We start from the raw sequence: 21,429 nt of genomic DNA, 5'->3' as shown, positions 1-21,429 counted from the left end.
TTTACACACCACTGAGATCTGTGCTGTGCCCTGAGCTTTGGCATTTGTGTTCAGTGATCCCTGATGGTGGCAGCTCCTGAGCCAGGTGTGGTGTTTGCCCCCTGTCCTGCCCAGCTTTGGTTTCCATGGGCTGGTAGAGATGGTCAGGTGCCTCTGGTGTGAGGTGGCACCAGGGTTTGTGGTGAACTGGGACTGCCCCAGGAACCAAATCCACAGATCTGATGGGAGACAATGCTCTGAACCATCTGATCTGCAGCACATTTCCCCCCTAAATGGCTGCAAAATAGAAATCTGAAAAAAAAAAACATTTTCTGGCAGCATATCTCCTTTGTGCACACAGTGCTGTGCCTGCATGTGCCAGGAGGATGTCAGAGAGCTCACGTGCTCAGGTCCAGGTGACACTGTGACACTGGTCTGGTTTTCCCCTCCTGTCAGACCTCATAGTTCACTTGAGCTGCTCCCCCCGAGCTGGTTGATGGTGGTCTCAAACAGGAGGAGGAAAACAATTTGGGAAGAGCCCCGGTTTGTGCAGGCAGGAGTTGCTCAGTGGCACAGCCCAGGGAGGTTTGTGCTCCTGCAGCAGCAGCACACCTCCCTCCAGGCAGAGCTGGCTTCCTGCTGCCAACCCAGCACCTGGAGCGGAGCCGTGCCTGGCTGTGCCGGAGGATTGTTGAAAGCCTCAATTGTTCTGAAGTAGGTCTCGTGCTGTTAATGTTTGTTTCCTAGTTTTTTGGGTACCTGGGTAGAGGGAAAAGTAGTATTCTTGGGAGTTTGTACCCCTCTGAATGTGAGTGACACCCGTTTGCATTCCTCTGTGAGCAGCCTGTGTTTGTTCCTGCGTGCTCTAACGTTTGTAGCTTTCGGGGTCTGTATCTGCGTTGTTAGAACAGCTCTGAATTCTGTTCCCATTGGGAAGATACCTGAAGATACCTGACTTCAGCTGGGTGTGCGGCTGTGCTCCCCTCAGAAACATCCTTTGATATTTATTTGTATCTAAATACAATTTGTTGAAATTCTTACAGCTTTCAATAAACATTTAAAATGCATGTTTTCCTCCAGGAAAGCCGAGGGTGGCAAGCAGGAAGTGAGTGAGGGTGGTAAATGCTTGGCATCAGCCGAAGTCCACTGACAGAACCCGGGTACAATAGCATCAGTCTTTTTTTTTTTTAATTATTTCTTTGCCCTGCCGTGGTCGCTAACAGAAGTGCCTTGTGTGTCCAGGCAGGCTCAGACCTGGGGGAGCTTTATTGCAGGTTGGTGCTTGTGCTGGTCACTGCTGCTGCCGCCGGCCAGGCAGGCGCTGCTGCTGCTGCTGCTGCTGCCTGCGGCTCCCCGGGGCCCCGACAGCACAGCGAGCCCAGAGTTCCTCACCCTGGAGCTGGGAGGAGGGAAATGCTCAGAAATGGGTTCTTTTTCATGAACATCAGCCCTGAGGTTTTGCATGAGACCGTCGTAAAGGAGATTTGAAGAGCGGCATCGCTGCGGCCGGCGCTGGAGCCGTGAGTAGGGAGGGTGGGAAGGAGAGCTGGGCTGGTGCCTGGCTCCTGTGAAGGGGAATTAGGCTGTGTCTCACCTCCAGCCTACACTCCTGTCCCCTGAGGGGGTTCCTTGCTTCCCCTGTATTTCCAGCAAACCCATGGGAGCAAGGTGGGTTACTGAGGGCAGCGTTCACCATGGCCACAGTGTGGGTTTTTCCCTGGTATTTGAACCATTCTGCCTGTGGTGACAGTCCCTCACTTGGGACAGGCGTGGAATCTTCACTCTGGGAGCACAGACCATTCCCAACCCCAAATTCTGGGATTCTGGCCGAGCTGCTGCTTGACACGCTGCCACCTTGTTGCTGCCTTGTACAAACTCCAGGGCTGGAGGAGGGAGCACACGGGGTAAGGACAGGGATGGACTCAGGGCTGATACCTGTTTGCTCCAGGGCTTTGAATTCCCCCGTCACTGCCCAGGCCCTGTTCCTGGTGCAAGATACACGTGTGAGATCTGTCTGCTCTCAGCAGGCAGTGAGAGCAGAACACCGACCCTGCAGAGCCAAGACTTGCTCCAGGGCTGGAGAGGAGCAGAAGCTGGGCTGGAGTCACCCCATTCCTGAGCCTGCTCTGGCTCTGCAGCATCTGGAGAGCTGGGTCTGTAATCACGAGAGCAGTGCAAGCATCTGCTTGGCTGCGTGGAGCTGGCCCGTGGTGCTGAGCCGTGGCTGCCAAGCCCAGCATCCTCTGGGGATGCCAATAAACCCCACACGGCCCTGCCTCGACCGCTGCTGCGTAGGGGGACAGACAGCCTTCGTGGCTGCGCCCGGGAAAACTCCTACGTGTTTCTGCAGGAGCAGCCAGAGCCCATTCAGACCCCTCCAGTGAGAACGAAGGGTTGAAATTGTCCTTTCTCAGCGTCTCGCCTCTGCACTTGTCCGTGTCCCCCGCACTCGGCCTCTGCCGAGCTGGGGACAGGGGAGGACAAGCTGGCAGGCCTTGGGTTCCGTTTCCTGGGGGTTTCTCGGGCTTTCCTGCAACCTCGATGTTTAAACCTAATGCCTTGTATTTATTCTAAAATGGCTTTCATCTGATTTCCCTCTCGGTTAACAATTTAGCTGTCACAATCAATAACGGCGAGGATCCATCCCCGGCCGCCATCAGCTCACGTTACCGTCCTGCAATTACCCGGCGGTGGCACCGCTGCCGGGGCTTTGCTGGGGAATTATCAGGTTACTAATGAAGCCCGGGCAGCGGCGGGCGGCCAGACGCCGCGGCGGTGGGCGCGATCCCCGCTGCCGCGATCAGAGGGGGGCCCGCACCGTGCGCCCCGTCGGGGCGGGCAGCGGCGGGGGAGGACCGGGACGAGCCGGACCGGGCTGCCCCCTCCTCGCCGCGCCCGCGGGCGGTGCCGCCGCCGCCGCCGCCGCCGCAGGTAGCGGGGCCCGGCGGGGCGGGCGGCCCCCGGGGCGCGGCGGGGGGGCTCCGCTTCCTGCCCGGCCCGCGGCCGCCCCCGGCGGGGGAGCGGGGCCGGCGCGGTTCCCCGCCCGGCTCCCCGCCCTTCCTGCCGCGGCCGCGGGACGCGCCGCCCGCGGGCACGGAGCGCGGCGGCGGCGGCGGGCGGAGCGGGGCGCGCCCGCCCCATGCACCGGAGCCATGGGGGCGGGCAGCCCCGGGGCCCTGGCCGCCGCGCCCCGGCCGGCGCCCAGGCGGGCAAGGTGAGCGCTGCCGCCGCCGCCGCTGCCGTCGGGGCCGGGAGCGGGGCTGGAGCGGGGCCGGGCTCCCCGCGGCGGCCGGTACCGGGGCTGGGGCCGGGCCGGGGCCGGGGCCGCTCGCTGCCTCCCGCGCCAGAGGGGTGGATTTTTCCATCCCGGCGTTTTCTGGGGCGTTTTGTGCTCGGCGGAGGGAGAGGGGGAAGAATTTCGATTTTTAATTACTACCATTAAAAAAATCAAATTTGCAATTCTTTGGGTGGCCTGATGGATTCCCTGATTGACAGCCGGAATTGACACTCTGGTACCTCTTATCTCGGGCATTTACGGCAATTTCTAATTGCAGGTAGTTTGGGGGGTTTTTCAGCGCCTTGGCTCGCATGGGAACCGAGCGATTACTTCAAGAGGCCCGGGTTAAGTGCAGGCAGGGGGAGAATTCAATCCACATTCAAATTGCTTCATTAAAGAGACGCAGCTTTTGTTGCAAAGGATTTAAATGGCCACTAGAAAGTTCTTATTTATTGTTTTGAGGCGGTTTATATAGGGTGCCCCGCGCTCGCCCGGCGCATGGAGCCGCAGCCTCCCTCTCCCGCTCTCTCCATCAAGGTGATGCCGCCGGAGCCGCTGCCCAAGGGGAGCGCCCGCTGCCTGGACCCGCACTCCCGCGCCATGGTAAGCGGGGCCGGGGGTTGCGGGCTCCAACCGGGACCCGCCGGGCCGGGAACGCGGGGCCGCGCTGGGCCGGGGGTGCCGGGAGCTGCGGGGACCCGCCGGGATCCGCTGGGCCGGGGGATGTGGGGACGCGCGGGACCGGGGATTGCGGGGGATGTCGCGGGTTTGTGCGTACCCGCCGGGCCGGGCATGCCGAGGGCTGCGGGACCCGGCGGGACGCTGCTGCGCTTCGGTGTTGCGGGGAACGGCGGGGCCCGGCTGACGGCCCCGCGGCGGCTCTGCCCGCAGTCGCAGCCCGACGGGGAGCCTCTGCCTGGAGCCCTGGAAAAGGAGGACGCCCGCTCGGCGCCCAGCACCCCTTCCACGCCGTCCGTCTGCTCCCCGCCATCCTCTTCCTCCTCCACGCCGTCGGCCGGCAAAAACGTCTGCTCCAGCTGCGGGCTGGAGATCCTCGACCGGTACCTGCTGAAGGTGAGCGGGGCGGAGGGCGGCGGGGGCGGCGGGGGGCGGCGGGTGGCCCCGGGTCTCAGCCCCTTCTCTGCCGCAGGTGAACAACCTCATCTGGCACGTCCGGTGCCTGGAGTGCTCCGTGTGCCGCACCTCGCTGCGCCAGCAGCACAGCTGCTACATCAAGAACAAGGAGATTTTCTGCAAGATGGACTACTTCAGGTAGGGAGCGGGCCGGGGCCGCCCCGGGGGGCTCAGCCCTCGCCGGCTGCCGCGGGGTCGGGGCCGCTCGGGCGCTGCCGCGGGGAAGGTTTGGAAAACCCGCCGGGCTCCTTGGAGCAGCCGGGGGGAAGACGACTCTCGGGAAACGGGGAGAAAAGAAGGAAGGGAGTTTGGGGTGCAGCTGCACAACGCCCGGAGGGATTCCTGCCCGCGGCCGGGCTGTGCGGGCGCCCCGAGCCCCTGCTGCTCCCGGCTCGGCGGCGGCAGCGCCCGCTCCGGGGCGCGGCGTGGCGGGGACGGCCCCGCCGCGGGGAAAAGGGGCTCCACGGCCTCGTCCCGGCTCCTGCCGGAGGGGAAATAGGCGCTGAAATAGGCGCTGCCAGCCTGCGGTGCCCAGCGGCTGTCGGGGAGCCCCTGTCAGCGCTGCGGGCCCGCAATGGCCGGAGCGCGTTACGGAACGGAAACCAACGACGGGCGGCAGCTGCGGCCCGGAGCCGCACACCCGGGACAGCCTGTCCCGCAGGGAGGATGTCCTGGCTTCGGCAGGCTTTCTGTTCTAAACCTTAAACCACTAATTTCCCCCCAGTTTGACTCGCACGAGAGGACTGAGTATTTTGAGCTCCTCGCCGGGGTTTAACTAAACATTGGAACCCCCGCTCTGACTTTCCCCATCCTACCAGGACGAGGGAATGCTGTTTGACCCGAGAGGAAAGGGAACGGCGGGCAGGAAATGGGAATGACCCCGGCAGGGCGCGGGGGGCTCGGAGCATCCTCCGGCCGCGGCAGAGCTCGGGGCTGCCCCGACGACAGCGGGCAGGGGAGCTCGGGGGGCACCTCGGAGATTCCTGCGGTGGTTTTTGTTAAAAGGGTCTGAGACTGCCCGATTTCCCGCAGCTCAGCCCCTGCCCCGACGGGCTCGGTGCGGTGCCGCCGGCAGTGCGGGGCTCGCAGAACCGGGTCAGTCCCGAGGCTGCGGCGCTCTGCGTCCTGCCCTGCGGTGGGTTTTGTTGTTGTTATTACTATTATTATTGCTATTATTTTCAAACCGCAATTTTCGGTGATTTCAGCGAAATTTTCCCCGCTCAACACAGAAAGGCACAAGGGGGTCCCGGGGCCGCGGTGCTGTTTTGGAGCACTTTGAGCGTTTTCATTCATTTGTCGCCGTTCTGGTGCCGCTGCTGTTTGGTTTCTTTTTCGTTTGTTTTTAAGCGCGTACCTTTCCAAAGGCGGTTTTAAAGTAGCGCCGGGATCTCGAAATGACCTTTGAGCAAATATGGCAAATAACAATGTTAAAATTAATCTGTTTCACGACCCCCCGTCCGAGAAGCTCCGAACCCCTTCCCCGTTGGGAGCAGCCAGACTCTGCCCGCGGGGCCGAGGGAAATAAAACGAAAATCGCGGAAGCCGCCGCAGGACGCTCCCGGTTCCTGCGGCACCCGTTCGGGGGGCGCGGGGGCTCCCAGCCCGCGCTCCGCACTTGTCTTTCGCAGAGAAAGGCAGGGATTTGGGGAGATTTAAAAATTTTATTTTGGTGAATCTCTGAGCGGCGGCAGCGGCGGCGCTCGGAGCCCGGCGGGTGCGGAGCTGCCTCGCTGCCCCCGACCCCGCGGGGATCGCGGCGGCCCCGGCCGAGCCCCGCTCGGTGCTCGGGGGTCGCTCCCGCCGCCCCCCGCGGCAGAGCCCGCCGGGCTGAGCCGTCGGTGCCGGGAGCCGCTCCGCAGGGCTGGGACCCCTCCCGGGCTGGGATCCCTCCCGCTACCCCCGGCAAACCCGCCCCGGGTCCACTCTCTCGGCCGCCTCCCGCACCCAGCCAGCCCTGGGAGCATCCTGGCTGGCATCTTGTTGACTCCAGCCAGTGGAACCTGGTGCGTGGCACGGGCTAAACCTGATCCTCGGGACGGATTTTGAAAATTTTATTTGTTATTTGAGGCAGATTAAATGTGTGGTTGTTTTTTGGGGTTTTTTTGTTTGTTTTTTGTTTTGTTTTTTTTAAAGCAAAGCAGAAACCCCAAGCTAAGGCATGCTTAGGTGTGGTGTTTGGAGCCGAGGCAGATGGAAGGGGCAGTGAGAGGCTCTGCACGGGTCACACGGATGCTCTGCTGCTGCAGAGCTGATCCCTCCGACCCCGGGGCTGTTGGGTGACACTGAGGATGAAAGCTGTCAGGCACGGGGCTGTCATGTCACAGCCCCACTGCCCACGGGGAGTGTGGTTAGGCCTGCTCTGTGCAAGTGTCCCTTCTCTGTCCCCATGAGGAGCTGGGTAGGTGCTGGCTCTGCCGTGACTCCATGGCCTCGTGTGCATTTTTAAGCAAATGCTGCTGTTTCCTGTGTCTTGTCAAATAATTACATTTGGCATCTAAGACTCCAGCGCTCCAAGGAGAACCAAATTAAAATTGGAGCTCATTGAGCAGAACACTGTGTTCCCGGCCATGCAAGGGCTGCTCACGGCCAAGCTCCCATAGCTCCGGTTGCCCGGAGGCCCAGCGTGATCCTGATGTGATTCCCGTGATCCTGATGTGATTCCTGTGATCCTGGTGTGATCCCGTGATCCTGGTGTGATTCCATGATCCTGGTGTGATTCCCGTGATCCCGGTGTGATTCCGTGATCCTGCTGTGATTCCGTGATCCTGGTGTGATTCCGTGATCCTGGTGTGATTCCATGATCCTGCTGTGATTCCGTGATCCTGGTGTGATTCCGTGATCCTGGTGTGATCCCGTGATCCTGATGTGATTCCCGCTGTGCCCTGCTGTGACCTCGGTGGGCACTCTGCAGGCATGTGACCTTGGGGTCACTGGGCTGGCCGTGGCCCAGGTGGCCTTCACCCCAGAGGCTGTGTCCCTCCAGGATGCTGCTCCTGCTCAGGCACTGCAGGGGCACAGCGTGAAGATCCTCGCTGAGGCACCGCTGGGCTCTGCTCTGGCACTGGGCAGATGTGAGCCACAGCTGGCTCTGAGGGCTGTGCTAGAGGCTTCCTGCAGGAGGGGACAGGACCCAGGAGGGGACAGGGATGTTTGAGCTGTGCGTGGCCCTGGGGCTGGAGCCCCTTGCCCTTTCCCCAGGGGCAGGGATGGACAGGAGGGCTGAGGGAGCTGTGGCACCTGGGGACAAGCAGCGTGGGAGACACAGGATGCAGCAGGGCATCCTCCCGCCTCTGCTCTTCCTGCGCCCCAGATGATGCGGCCACCCCCGGGGGAGGTGGGATGAGTCTTCCTGGGATGAGTCTTCCTGGGATGAGTCTCTCTGGGATGAATCTCTCTGGGATGAGTCTTTTTTGGTAACGCTGTTGTCAGTTTCCGTCTCCCAGAGTTAACCTTCAGGGAGAGCATCTGCTCACCTGACCACAAACCATGCATGCAGAGCATGAGCCCATGGCTCTGGTCGCGTTTGGTAGTGCTGCAGTTTGTGCCACAGTTCTGGGCTTGGACAAATCCTCTGGCTCTGGCTCTTCCTACAGAGTGACCCTGTCCCCATTCCCATCCCTGTCCCTGCCAGGCAGGTGGCAGGAGTCCTGTGGAGCCCTGGGGCTCTTTGGGCTCTCACCGCCCTGCGAGCTCCGTGAGCTAAACCCTGTCTTGTGTTTGAGCTGTTGTTTGCAGTGCTGACGGTCGGGGCAGATTTCTTGCAGGCATTTCTCTCCCGTTCCTGTGTCCCTGGCAGTGGTGGTCCCTGCAGTGTCACCTCTGCGGGGTGACAGCGGGTGCTGGTGCCTGGCCCAGCCGTGTCCCTGCTGGCTGCAGCGGTGCCGCAGACGGGAGCTGGCCGAGAGCCGCAGGCGCAGCATCAGCACTGCTGCTGCTGCCGCAGGCTGTGCAGCCCCGTGCCCGCGCTCTGCTGAGCCCCAGCCTCTCTGCAGCTTCTGCTGGTGGCGTGGCCCTGCAGGGACAGGGACATCAGCCCCTGCCCGTGCTGCTGCCACGGCCACGCGAGCCCCCGCGGCTTTCAGTGAACGCTGTCTGGCTCCCTGGGCACTGCTGCCAACCTGGGGCCCTGCCTGGTGCTCAGGAGGTGCCTGGGTGTCTCCCCAGACCCCAGCCGATGTGTGACCTTTCCTGTGCGGTGCCTCAGTTTCCCCGTGCCGTGCTCCCCCGCCTGGGCTGGGAGTGGAGCGGGGAGCGGCGATCACCACGTGCCATTAGCTCCGTGCGCCTGCCCCTCGCTTGATGCTGTTCAGCAAGTACCACTGTTTACATAGCACATTGTTCAAAGTAATTCAATTTACAGGAATGATCTTTATTTCTAAATAAAAAATTAATACAGTTCTTTTGTTTGTGCGTTTATATAAACGAGCTGGCACAAAGTCAGTTTACAATGTTCCCATCTGAAGTAAATTAGTGAAGTCTCTTAGCTAAGTCTCTGTATAATTTCAGCACAGAAATGTCCTCTTTTTTTTTCTTCTTTTTTGGTCAGCTATGGTCAGGCTGAAAAATTTAGACCCTTCTTTTCCTCCCAAATAGTTTTGCTATTAGTAATCCCAGCACAGGACAGTATTTCCACATCTTGCTGGGCCCGTGGTGGGCAGCAGTTCCTCGGTGTGGGGTCAGGCATGGGCAGCACACTGGCCTTGGTGGCCTGGCCTGGGCTCTGTCTGTCTGTCCGCAGAGCCTGGGGCTGCTCTGGCCACTGAACCCAAGGGTTTGTGCTGTGGGGTCTCTCCTGTTGCTTGCTGTGGTCATTTCTTGTTGGTGTTTTGTGCCTGCACTGAGAGATTCTGGAGCTGCTTGGGCAGGGCTGCCAGGCTCTGCTCCCACTGTGGCGAGGGGCTGGCAGGAGCCCTCGGGAGCTTGAGGTGACAGTGGCAGTGCTGGGCTGTGAGGGGAAGTGCACTGACTCTGCTGGAGCCAGTACCACCTCTGGGGTGGCAGAGGAGATGCTCCCTTCTCTCCTGATGCTCTCGCTGCTGTTCATTGCGTTTATTATTTTAAGCAGCAGTAGTACTGAATATGCAGATATCAAACCTGCCTGGCACCTCGTGTCACACACTGACCTGGGGGTTCAGGGCCATGGGGGCCACATCTGCTGCTGCCTGTGAATCACCTGCCCTTGACCATCCTGACAGGAATGGGGGTTTTCACACAGTCACCTGGTGAGGGGCTCCTGGCTGTCTGCCCCTTGACTGTGCTGAGCTACCTTCCAGCACAGCTCACTCCAGCACAGTCATCGTCCTCTCTCAGCGATGAGACCTCCTCCACGGGGGAAAAAGCAGATGTGTGCGCCTGTACGTGTGAGCAGAACACACATGGTTTGATTTATGGCAGCGGGAGAGGACCAGCTCTGACACAGTTTCCATCCGAGTGTCACAGTGGCTGTTATCAAAACAAAAACCCCACGGGCTTGGGAGCTGATTCAGGGCGCTGCGTCACCTCGGCCGCGTCTGGCGCCGCAGGGCTGCGGTGATTCCACCCACTGCTGCCCACACCCTGGCACTGCCACGGCACGGGCACCCCGCTGCACCTCTGCATGCACGGGGGTTGTGGGAGTTGGGGTGCTCGGGGTGAGCACCGGGGTCGGCAGCAGCACCTGCATTGTGCATGGTGCTGCCTGTCTTCCTCTGCCTGCTGTCCCTTCCTGACTTTCCCTGCCTGCCCTGCCTGCCTTGCCTGCCTGCCTTCCCCTGCCTGCCCTCCCCTGTCTTTCCTTCCTGCTGTCTCCTGTCCATCCTGACTCCCTGCCCTCACCCGTCTCTTCTCCTCCGCAGCCGCTTCGGTACCAAGTGTGCCCGCTGTGGCCGGCAGATCTACGCCAGCGACTGGGTGCGGCGGGCGCGGGGCAATGCCTACCACCTGGCCTGCTTCGCCTGCTTCTCCTGCAAGAGGCAGCTCTCCACCGGCGAGGAGTTCGGCCTGGTGGAGGAGAAGGTGCTGTGCCGGATCCACTACGACACCATGATCGAGAACCTCAAGCGAGCGGCAGAGAACGGTACGGGGCGCCGGCGGCCACGGCCTCGCCCGTGGGACAGTGTCACTGTCCCCTGTGACGTCACTGTCCCCTGTGAGACAGTGTCACCGTCCCCGTGAGACAGGGTGTCACTGTCCCCATGAGATGGGTGTCACTGTCCCCGTGAGGCAGGGTGTCACTGCCCCCTGTGAGACAGTGTCACTGTCACCTGTGAGACAGGGTGTCACTGTCCCCTGTGAGACAGTGTCACTGCCCCTGTGAGACAATGTCACTGTCCCTGTGAGACAGGGTGTCACTGTCCCCTGTGAGACAGTGTCACTGTCCCCGTGAGACAGGGTGTCACTGCCCCTGTGAGACAGGGTGTCACTGTCCCCCGCACTGACCCTCATGAAAGGGTGTTGGGGTCAGTTCTGTTGTTGCCAAAAACGGGTGGTGTGTGGCCCTGGGGGGTTTGAGCGCAAGGTCCTGGGCTGGCAGAGGGCTCATGGCGTGGCCAACGTGCTGGCAGCACCTGTGGCTGGTGGCAGACCTGTGTGCCATGGGCAATGCCAGGGACAAGTGCCTGGTCCTGCACAGCCTGGAGTGCAGCGCGTGAGGAAGGCGCTGGGATTTGAGGCCGTGAGTCATAAATGTGGAAGGTGGGATTGGCGATTGGACAAAACCTTCCCATCATTTTCCACCCGCCCTGCCCATCTGGGGTTGTGCCACGGCCAGCCAGCCGAGCCGGTGACACCAGGGTCACACAGCACTGCAGCTCCTGTCCCTTCCCCACCCTCCTGCATGGCAGTGCCCAGGGAGCTGCTCAGAGCAACAGATCTGTGGGGTCAGTCCAGAGTGGTGCTCAGGGCAGTGCCAGGGCCTGTCCTGTGGTGCAAAGTGCTTCAGCACATGGTGGGCACAGCGAGTGACACGCCATGTCCCGGCCCATGCAGCATGTGGAAACCATTAACAACCTGACAGGAAAATAATATGGTTCAGTTTACTGTGTTTGAGAAAGAGGATGAAAACAGAGTGCCCACTTGGGCTGGGAGGGTCCTGGTTCAGGACGTGGCTCGTGGTGTGTTGGTCCCTCTGGTCAGCTGCTGTGGGGTGTGAGGGAGGTCATGGGGAGCAAGGATGGAGGGGGAGAAGCCACGTGTCCTGGGGGAGCAGAATGGTGTGAGGACAGCAGGGTCTGGCACCGGGGAGTCCTGCAGGGCTGTTGCCCTGGCTGAGGGCTGGGATGGTGGGTTTGCTGCTGCTGCTGCTCAGAACAACCTGCTGGAGTGGGCTGAGCACCAGTGCTGGGCAGTGCTGGGGCACCTGGTGAGTGTCAGGTGTCACTACCTGTGTCCAAGGGGCTTTGAGAAGGGGGTGGGATCACTTTGGAGAGCTGTAGTTGCTGTGGAGTTGCAGGGCCACACTCCCCCCTCCAGTAATTACCCAGCAATTTCTTCTGCACATGAGGTTTTACATACAAGAAAAATAAACAGATGTTGCTGAAGTCAGAGTCCCATTCATCATCCGAAAAGAACAAGTCAAACTATATGAGAAAGTCCTTCAACTCAAGCCAAGACAATCACAGCCTGGTCCAGCTTGAGGAGCGATCTCTGGGCTGTGCAGGCTCATCCTGGGACGGGGCGAGCGCCAGCCCTGCTCGCTGCCCTCCCCCTCCCTCAGCTTCACCTACACTGCCAGGGGCAGCCAGGGTGCCACGGGCTGCAGCAGGGCCCTGGGCACCCCCTCTGAGGCTGCACAGCAGCGTGGGCATGGCTGGGATTGCCCTGACACGGGGCTGGGCAGGGGGAGGTCAGTGCCCCCCGGAGTGTCCCCCTTAGTGTGGCTGCTGCCACCCCAAGGCTCCTGCTGCTGCTCTGGGACCCAGGAGGAAGAGGAGGTTGGGATGCTGGGACAGTTTGGGGCTGGGGAAAGGAGCAAAGAGCATGTTGAAATGCTCTGAGCACATGGAAGGACTGATGGAGGCAGAGCCCACGAGGGAAAACAGGATCACAGGGGGCAGCGAGGGGCAGGAGTGATGGATGTTGGTGAGCCTGGCAGAGACAGCGTCCCTTCTGAGCCACTCCCTGGAGAATGTGACCAGGAGTCAGGGCCAGAGGGACATCAGTGCTTGCCCTCACACACCACCCTGACCCTCCTCCTGCTGCTGTCTCCCCTTATTCCCTGTGGCTTCTGCCACTTGCTGCATTTTTCTTAATTCTGCAGTAATCTCTTGGGGAAAGGTTATTTCTCCTTCCCTGTGTGCAGAGGGGCTCAGCAGCCCAGGGCAGCTCCTGGGTGGCCGTGCTGGCTCCTCTTTCTGCTCCCACTGCAGCAAGAGGTGCTTTGCTGTCCCGGGCTGTGATGCCCGGGCTGTTGTCCCTCCCTAGAGGGGATGCCCTGGCTGTGGTGCCCCAGGTGTGGTGTCCCCAGAGCAGCACGTGGTGGGGCAGGCAGGCTCCTGCCCTGTGGCTCAGAGGACTCTCTCCTGCAGGCAATGGCATCACGCTGGAGGGGGCTGTGCCCTCGGAGCAGGACAGCCAGCCCAAGCCAGCCAAGAGAGCCCGCACCTCCTTCACCGCCGAGCAGCTGCAGGTAGGGCAGCAGGGCCAGGGGGGCTGCGGGGGCCGGGAGCCCCCAGCCTCACCCCAGCCCCTCTCTCCTCTCCTCTCTGCACAGGTCATGCAGGCACAGTTTGCTCAGGACAACAACCCCGACGCACAAACGCTGCAGAAGCTGGCGGACATGACAGGGCTGAGCCGGAGAGTCATTCAGGTGAGGGCAGGGACATGGGCACCACCGGGCACGCAGGGCACGCAGGGGGCACCTGAAGGCTGGCACCAGCCAGGGCTCACACTCCCAGCCTGTGGCTCCTCACCCCAGACCTGCAGCATCCAGCAGCTTCCAGCTGCCTCCCTGCGTGCCGGCTCCTCTGCTCCCGCAGCGATGCCAGCGCCGTCTCTGTCTCACTCGTGGGTTTTCTGTTTGTTTTTCCCTCTTATGATGCAATGAATCAAAACCCCCACAGCCCCAGCCATCCACAATAAATCACTGGGAAAGCTGCTGCTAGCAGCAGGTCCTGGAGCGCTGTGCTCTGTCCCAGCCGCTGCCGGGAGTGTGGGAGCTCCCCCTGCCACGAGCAGGCAGAGTCAGGAAGGATTGGCATTGAGAAGTTGAAAGAAAATGGGGTTTTGCAGCTCCAGGGGACACTGTGGCAGGGAAGTCCCACCCCTGATGCGGGAGGAGAGGGTGAGTGGTGCTGTAGGGACTGAGCAATGTCCCCTCTGCAGCTCCCAGACAGCCCAGCTCTGCCTCGCGGTGACGTTTGTACTCATCGCTTTAACGTTCTGCTCACACACTTCCTGCATACAATAAAAACACGAGAGATTAAAATAAATTTGGAGCTTTCAGCCGAGATTGTTTTAAATTTTGTGTGTGAAAATCTGGCTTGAGCCCCTGTTATTGAGATTCTTGATTTAGCTAAAGATCAAGCAGGCTGCACACCCAGTGATTTTTTGTGTGGATGTTTTTTAAAGGCACTTTGAACAGGAAACAATTTGTCAAACGCTTAGGCTGTTTCCTTCTCTACGGTCCAGTGTGCTCTGCCTTGGAGAGCTGATCTTCACTCAGTCTTGGAGAAGGTTTTTACTCACAGCTACCTTTCAAAAATTAAAGCATAAGAAACAGATCACCTCTTTAGCATTAAAAACCCCTTCCATACATGTTTTAACTCTAGGATGGAATTCCCAAACTATTCCTTTAATTAGAAGCAGCGAGATATGACCAGAGATCTCATGCCTGCTGCTTTTCATTCCTTTTGTAAAAACTTCGGAAAAAACCACCCATCCAAGGATCCCGGCGAAGTACCACACTTTAACCCTATTGTCCCTCAGCTGTCACAGCGCTCGCTGCTTTCCCTTCAGGTTTGGTTTCAAAACTGCAGAGCCCGCCATAAAAAACACACCCCGCAGCACACGGTGCCGCCCTCGGGAGCGCCCCCGTCCCGCATCCCCTCCTCGCTGGCCGACGACATCCACTACTCGCCCTTCAGCAGCCCCGAGCGGGCCCGGATGGTGACCCTGCACGGATACATCGAAAGTAAGGACGAGGGGCAGGGGCAGGGCTGGGGCAAAGCCCTGCTGGTGCTGCGTGCGGGGATGGGGCTGCTGCTCCTCGTGCCTGACGAGCTCTGCCCCTGGGATTGACTTGCCCCAGGGAGGTCGGTGCTGGGTTTTGCTGCCTGGCCCTGCTGTGCTCTCTGTGTCGTGCAGAAGAGGTGTGAGTGTGTCCTGCGGGGCTCGGGGCTCAGTGGTCTGCCTCCTGCTCAGGACAGCAGAGTTGTTTTCTCTGCTCCCAGTGCCAGTGAATGGTTTGGGAGTGATGGGCAGCTTGGGTCAGAGGTTTTGGCTCCGTGGCTCTGGCTGTGCCCTGTGGGACGGGTGTTGTTTGCAGTAACAGAGGCTGCAGCCTCCTCTCATCCACAGGTCAGGTACAGTGTGGACAAGTGCACTGTAGACTTCCCTACACTGCTCCACCAGTGCACCTCAAAGCAGACATGGAAGGACCACTATCTAACAGGGGTGAGAAGGTAAATGTAGTCCCTGCTCCAGGCTCTGGGGCCAACCCTCGCTGTAGCAAAGATTTGTGTGTGACACCATTGCCACCCCTGTCTGCTGTCAGCATCACTGCTTCTCCATGACCTCTGCAGCTGCCACCCACCCATGTGTCTGTAGTTTTGGGGGCTCTAAGGTTGATGTAGCCACTGTTGGTCAAAATGGCATCACTGTGTTTTCCCCTGGGCACCCCAGGGAAATGGGGTGCCATTCTGGGACTCTGCATCCATGCTGGGACTCTGCATCCCCTGAGGGCTCTCACATCCTCCTGCCTGGATCCTCCCTGGTTTCCCCTTCCCGGTGCCCTGAGCTCTGTCCTGCTCTGTTCCTCAGGGGCCTGCACGTGTGCTCAGTGTGAACAGCACCTGGCTGTTCACAACGGAGCAGGGGGAACCTCTGGCATGTGCTAACTTCCCAGTTTTGAGTTAACAAAAAAGGTTCATTTCTTGTGGATTGCAGTATTGCTTAAAAATAATAACAACTGGCTGTTACAGTATCTGAAGTAGGAATGTTATTTCACAACTCTGGCCAGGAAACAATATTGCATGTTGATATTTTTCTGTTCAGCTCTTACAGTATCTGTTCTAACACAGCTCATTGGGGGCAAGACTTCTCAAACATGACGCTAGTTTCAGTGACTTCCTTCTGAGGGAACACCGAGCCTTTGGCAATTCTGAGTGGTTTTTGCTTTTGTCTTTACTGTTAGAAGTTCTCAGCACCTCTCTTTTCAGATCTCTCTCAGGGCAACAGCTTATGGAGCTCTGTTTCAATGGGCAGAAGCAGGGGCACAGCAAAGACACTTTTTCTGTGTAAATTCTACCATTTTGTCATATGTGCCCAGCAAGCTGCAGAGTTTTCAGAAAATATTATACAGTCCTGCTGCTGCTGTTAGAGAGGCTTCACTGCAGCAAGCAGCTCCTGATTTAAATGCAATTACTGGCTCGCAGCTGTTGCAGAACAGGGTTCTCAGGACACGGAGCTGCCCCCCAACCACCTCCTTTTCTAAACAATCACTTGCATGTTGAATTCCTGAAAACTGAAGTAGCTTTTTTTCCCCACATCCAAAAATTTTTAAAAGCAGAGATAGCTGAGACCCTGGAAAACACATTTCAGCGCTGAGCGTGTGTTTCCCTCTGCGTGTGGGGCAGCCCCACCCTCCTGGGGGTGCCCAGTGCAGTGGCTGGTGAGAGGTGAGCTGTGACCAGCCCAGCAGCTGCCTCCCCTGGGCCTGCAGAGCAGCGAGCTGCAGTCTTTGTGCTGCTCACTGAGTGGGGTGGGCAGTCAGGACCGCTGGCCATGGTCTCTGTCCTTCTTGGCAGCTGCTGTACCACACAACAGATGAATGAAGCGGTGTTTTGGGGTGCTGCCTGGTTTTGTTTGGTTTCACAACCAAAGGTGTGGTGCACCTCTCCTGCCACCTCGCACCTGGGCTCCTCAGTGGCGGCTCCTTCCCTGGGCAGAGCTGGCATCTCGTGGGCAGAGAGCTCTTCCAGAGAGGGTTTTCCTGCCCTGGCAGAGCCCGTGTCCGTCCTGCTGCTCCAGGGCTGTGCCCTGACGCTCCCGTTCTCCCCGCAGGTCATCCTCTTTCAGTACTGACTGCGGGGACTCTTCCTCACGTGCCCGTGGCCGTGCCAGCACCGCTGCCCCTCGGCTGACAGCGCCCGGCCCCGGCAGCGGCCGCGGTCCCTGGGAGGGCTCGGCCCCAGCGCCCGTCCCTCCCGCTGAGCAGCACCTCTGACTTCTCCAGCGACACTCTGTGTGTGTGTGTGTTGAGTGCACAGTTACATTTTACACTTGTTTCTTGTGGACTTGTAGAATGAGCGTGAGTCTCTCCAAGGCAGTGCCAGCCACAGTCAAAACTGGTGACTCTGCTGTGCTTGCAAGTCTTGCTCCCAAACCCACGGGAATGTGAACAGCCCGGAACACGCTGAGCTCAGGGGGGTCGGTGATCACCTCTGAACACAAAGGAAGGAGGAATTTTCGTGGTTTGGCCTGATTCTCTCTTTGCACCAGTGAAGCAGTTCCTGGACATCCCTCCTTCTTTCCACTCGCATGTGTGAAATCTGAAATTGGCTTTTTGGCTCAGCAACTCGATGTATAGACAGACCTTCCTGAGCCAAACTCGCAGGTAGCTGAGACTCCACTGAGTGGAAAACATGATGCCAGCTGGAAATAGGCAGTTTTACTTCCTCCTCAAAGTGCTTTAGAATCACATGTCCTTTGATCACTCAAAGGTAAGTAAATCTTAGTGTTTTTCCCCCCGTTTTATAGGAGGGGAAGCAGAGATGTCCTAAACTGAGAGGAACCATGAGGGTTGGTGGCAGAGCCAGGTTTAGCACCCTGAAGTTTTTGATTGCTGACTTGTTCTTAGAACACTGAATATCTCTCTCCTCTCACAGCCATCTGCCAAATCTTTTTTTTTTTTTAAGTTTTTTTAGTCTCATTCTTTATTAACAAGCTACTTAATTTCCTTGGAGTCATATTGGATCACAAATGGGTGATTTCAGAATGCACCTACAGAAAACTCTCAGACAATCCATACTCTAGGACTGGGAAATGCTTGATGGAAGGTGGTCATAAAGGTGTAGAAATGTTCTGCCCTGCTGTGGACTCAAGTTCAGTCAGTGGAAAGAGTTGGGTAGAAACTGGAGACCAGTTAAAAAGATGAAAGCCACAGTAAGGCCAGCAGGAACCATCGCTGGGCAAGTGGACAGCAAGGGGATGGCATCTTCCTTTGTCTGGCAGCATGGCTCTGATCCCCTCTGCCCTCCTGGCCTCCCATGCTGGGGTGGGGCTGCTGCTCCTGCCAGGCCCTGGGATGAGGGTGCATCCCAGGAGAATAGCTGGGCTCACGGCAACAGCACAGGAGGTGCTCAGCAGCCTGGCCCCAAGTCAGGAAAAGGACTCCAAAACGATCCCATCCTTCACTGATGGTAACAACGAAAGCTAAACAAGAGCCCTCTGCCAGCCCTTCTCAGTTTGCACCGAGCCAAGAGCAGGTCTGAAACAAAACCTCTCTCCACGCAAGCACATGGGCCTGTCCTGCTGTGAAGTGTCTGTGAGGCTGCTCTTCCAAGAATGTGAAAGCCTACCCTGAGCCACAGCCAGTGAGGGATGTGACTGAGCCGTGCCCGAGGAGCAGGAGGTGGGAATCCATCTGTTCCATGACTCGTTTTTAATTGGAGCTGTAGACACACGTGTTTTCCTCTCCGGGAGACCCTGCATCAATCTGTGGCATGGGCCAGGTGGGCAACCATCCCACTGCTCTGGCCAGCCCACGCTGCACACGTGGGGAGCCTTCTGCCCGTGTCCCTGAGCTCCGTGTGACACCAGCAGCCAGACACGTGGCTCCACTGACCTCGAGGAACGCTCCAGGAGCAGCGTGGGGACATGGGCACGTCTGCTGAGGTGGCCACGGAGAGCTCTTGGCTTGAGCAGCAGCTGAGTACAGCACACTTTGGTGTTGGTTGGAACAAGTCCACACACACATCCCCTCCTGTGTGTGTCCGTGCACTGAGGGATGGTTCTACCTCGGACAGCTGGGCCAGGGGCTGTCAAACTGCAGCCAGCAGCTCTAGTCCCAGTTCAAAACAACCTTTGAAAGGAGAGAGGGGAATTAAGTCCACAGAATGTTATTGTCACCTCCAGCTGTGGGAGTGACCATTTCCAGAGTGTGACCAGTGACGACCTGACTGGAGCCACCTCTGCAGAGGCGTCCCTTGGGGAGGGGACAGTCACCATTGCACCAGGTGCATCCTTTTTGTCCTTTTCACAGCAAGGAGGGAAGGATGAGAGTTCCTTGGCTGGCTGTTGGTGAGTGTTTGTCATCACAGGTTGAGGTGGTTGCTGTGCCAGCCTTGAGATGCTCGTGGGGGCCGGGGGGTCACCGGGGCCTGACTTTGTTCTCCATTTGTGCTTGCACATCCTAATGACCATTTAGTTGTGGAATTAGTGCCATAAAGGAACGGGTAGTTATTCCATGTGACACAGAAGGAGAGATTCAGGCTGTAACTTGCCCTGACATCCCACAGTGTCCGAGATTGCCACAACTGTTCTGTTGAGGGAGAAAAGGGTTTGATGTGTTTCTCCCTTCTGTCTTGGCAATGCAGTGAAAGGGAAACTATGAAATATGTATCTGCTAAATACCAGCTCCATCAGAAAACCCCCCCTTGGGAGATGTCCTGGGTATCCAAGGTTTGTAAGCAGTGCCACGGCAGGGCCCAGGGAATGTCGGTGTTTCTCTCCAGGGATGTGGGCTCACCACAGACTGTGCTCGGGGCACTTCCCCCCATAAGTAGCCAGGAGCAGCTTTGCTAATTCAGAAATCAGGCTCTGTTTATATTAAGCCCAAATTGTTTGCAAAAACTGGAAGCAATTCAGCTTGTGCAGTTTTAGAGCTAATTATGTGTATGGAAAATACTCAACTGTACCAAGAATGTAAGAAATCTTCTAATTTATTCAATACATTGTTTCACAACATATTTCACACTGACTGTTGCCACTGAACCAAACCTTATCTCAGGTCATTTGCATTCATCTCCTGTCTGTGGATTTAAAAAAAAAAATAAAATTAAAGTCATTCTCATTTTCTTAGTTTATTCAGTAATTGCCAGATGGGTTCTGGTGCAGCAATGCAGACTCCGCGCACTAAACTTTTCCAGTTGCTATTTAGAAACCCTTTTGCAGACAGAATCCACTGAAGACAGCCAGTGAAAGGCTCTTCACTCCAGTTTAACACGGGGACTAACAGAGCTCGGCTCTGGAAGTGGGATGGTTGCAGGTTTTATCAGCAGTGATTTTTTCTGGCTCACGCTGGTTAACCCAATGCCCGAGCTAAAGGTGCTTACAGAACTCACTCGTTGGGACAGGGAGTGGGAACCAATCCTGCACTACTATCAGTGATTTATCTGTAGGATGCCAACTAAACACCAGTTTTATTCCATCTGCCAATCATTTTGTTGTAGCATGTTGCAATTCTGCATGTCTTGGCTACAATGGTTAAAAAAATTTTTTCTCTGAATGAGTGGACAGTCAAGACTAATATTTATTTTAAAAAAGTAAAACAAAATTGTAAGCACTTTTTGTAAAACCAATGTCTGTTTTGTTACATACTTTTAATGTTGTGCTTTGTAAATGTCTTATTTGTGTAATAAATAAAGTTAATGCAAGTAGAAGTGCTGGCACTTACATCCAGAAAATGATGTAATTCCATTTTATTTTATTTTTAAATACTTTCTGGCTTACTAATCAAGCAGCAACCCACCCAGTTTTCCTCTTTTATTATTTTGTTAAACTCTGGCTTCAGGAGAGTTCAACAAACGTTCGTAGTAAATGGATATAATTTCCTAGTTAGCAAACCCGTCATTAAAGAATACCTCTGGTGTACATTATTACAATGATCAATCAATATCAAAGTACTGAGCAAAAAGAGAGGAAAGGAATTCACCAGGACAGCTAACTAAAATCTGGGAAAATAATGTTGATTAAGATGGATTTGAATGACTTCAACACCGAATCTGAGGCACTCTTTTTAACAAATTGTTTTCAGGCTTAATAATGTTTATACATACTACACTGCACACCTCTCAGGAATATTATTGTGAGTACAGTCGCCTTTTTTGCCGTGGCTTTTGCTCAGCATGACTGATTAAATGATTATTTCCATTTTCCTTTGAGCTGACAAAGATGACAGAAAGATTATATTCCTGTCGAGGGAAAGGGTGAGACAAATCCACGAGACAAACTGCGTTTCTTGTGGCTCAGATTACCTGCTTTGCTGGAGCAGTGTCTAGGAAAGGCTGTGGGATGGTTTCGGTTCCTGCTCAGCTGTTATGTCCCAGGCTTTCCGGCAGGTCCGGAGGATCCATTCGTGCTCCTCATCGTCTGAAAGGGAGAGAAAGGAACATTAAATATCCCCTGTCAGAGCTGCTCCGTGCATCCCTGGGCTCCAGTCAAACAAGGCATTTTTCCCTTGAAAAATAAATCCATTTTTTAGCCGTTGGCATATCTCAGAACACTTCTTTTTTTTGTTTGTTTGTTTAAAAGATCGTGTGCTGTTGTGTGGGAATTTGTCAAGGCAGGAGGTGCTGGCTCTGTGGCAAGGACTGATTATTCCTCTGTTTGATAAGCTGAGCTTGGGTGAGCCACGAGGTTTACGTGTACAGATTTTACATTTTGCTTTTTTGGGCAAAATACACAGGAGAAATATTGAAACTATCAGAAATTAAGATGAGGCATTTTTAAAATCCTCTGGTTGTTTTGCTTGTTGGTTTATAAAAAGTGAAGGTAAAGGAAGATTTTCAGTAAAATGCCAGGTGCTTATCTTGGAGCTTTTCTTTCCATGCTGTTTTTGAGATGTATCTTGTGGCAGGTATAAGCTGATGTAGTGGCTGAGAGATATTTTAGACCAACTCCTG

The 21,429-nt window shown here is 56.8% G+C and overlaps 2 protein-coding genes and 1 long non-coding RNA gene across 10 annotated transcripts in view; 1 reads left to right on the top strand and 2 right to left on the bottom strand.

Moving 5' to 3' along the window:
• Positions 1-2,766: 2,766 nt before the first annotated feature.
• LHX6 (LIM homeobox 6) lies at positions 2,767-20,187 on the top strand. Of its 5 annotated transcripts, none has more exons than XM_064394042.1 (10): positions 2,767-3,193; positions 3,732-3,859; positions 4,148-4,330; positions 4,407-4,528; positions 10,225-10,445; positions 12,895-12,995; positions 13,080-13,175; positions 14,324-14,498; positions 14,885-14,988; positions 16,589-20,187. In XM_064394042.1, exons 2-10 carry the CDS (start codon positions 3,755-3,757, stop codon positions 16,607-16,609), a joined length of 1,128 nt encoding a protein of 375 aa, XP_064250112.1. In that variant the 5' UTR covers positions 2,767-3,193; positions 3,732-3,754; the 3' UTR covers positions 16,610-20,187. The 5 variants fall into 5 exon arrangements, with proteins under 5 accessions (XP_064250112.1, XP_064250108.1, XP_064250109.1 ...); XM_064394038.1 differs by having other exon boundaries at positions 3,040-3,193; positions 3,719-3,859; XM_064394039.1 differs by having other exon boundaries at positions 3,041-3,193; positions 3,794-3,859.
• LOC135283339 (uncharacterized) lies at positions 8,744-10,268 on the bottom strand. Its single transcript, XR_010349155.1, has 2 exons — positions 10,205-10,268; positions 8,744-9,742 (listed from the first exon to the last, which is right to left on the bottom strand). It is a non-coding gene; the product is annotated as an uncharacterized LOC135283339 (long non-coding RNA).
• Positions 13,296-21,429, bottom strand: part of MORN5 (MORN repeat containing 5) — a 20,884-nt gene continuing 12,750 nt past the window's right edge. For 3 of the 4 annotated variants that reach the window (XM_064394043.1, XM_064394047.1, XM_064394048.1), the window contains exons 5-6: positions 20,782-20,896; positions 19,450-19,557 (exon numbers count right to left, since the gene is read on the bottom strand). In XM_064394043.1, coding sequence (XP_064250113.1) covers positions 20,802-20,896 — 95 coding nt within the window. In that variant the 3' untranslated portion in view covers positions 19,450-19,557; positions 20,782-20,801. Of the gene's footprint in view, positions 13,763-19,449; positions 19,558-20,781; positions 20,897-21,429 lie in introns of those variants that run through there. The other variant, XM_064394044.1, reaches the window with a different exon arrangement.

This window comes from Passer domesticus, chromosome 18, assembly GCF_036417665.1.
Source record: "Passer domesticus isolate bPasDom1 chromosome 18, bPasDom1.hap1, whole genome shotgun sequence".
NCBI classification, from domain to species: domain Eukaryota; kingdom Metazoa; phylum Chordata; class Aves; order Passeriformes; family Passeridae; genus Passer; species Passer domesticus.
Note: the sequence above shows the minus strand (reverse complement) of the source record. Positions and strands in the feature narration are given on the sequence as shown.

Excerpts from the sequence above, each read along its gene's own strand:
- LHX6 (XM_064394038.1), top strand. The coding sequence starts at position 3,119 with ATGCACCGGAGCCATGGGGGCGGGCAGCCCCGGGGCCCTGGCCGCCGC. Across the intron at positions 3,860-4,147 it reads ACCCGCACTCCCGCGCCATG|TCGCAGCCCGACGGGGAGCC; the intron begins GTAAGCGGGGCC and ends CTCTGCCCGCAG. Across the intron at positions 13,176-14,323 it reads TGAGCCGGAGAGTCATTCAG|GTTTGGTTTCAAAACTGCAG; the intron begins GTGAGGGCAGGG and ends CTTTCCCTTCAG.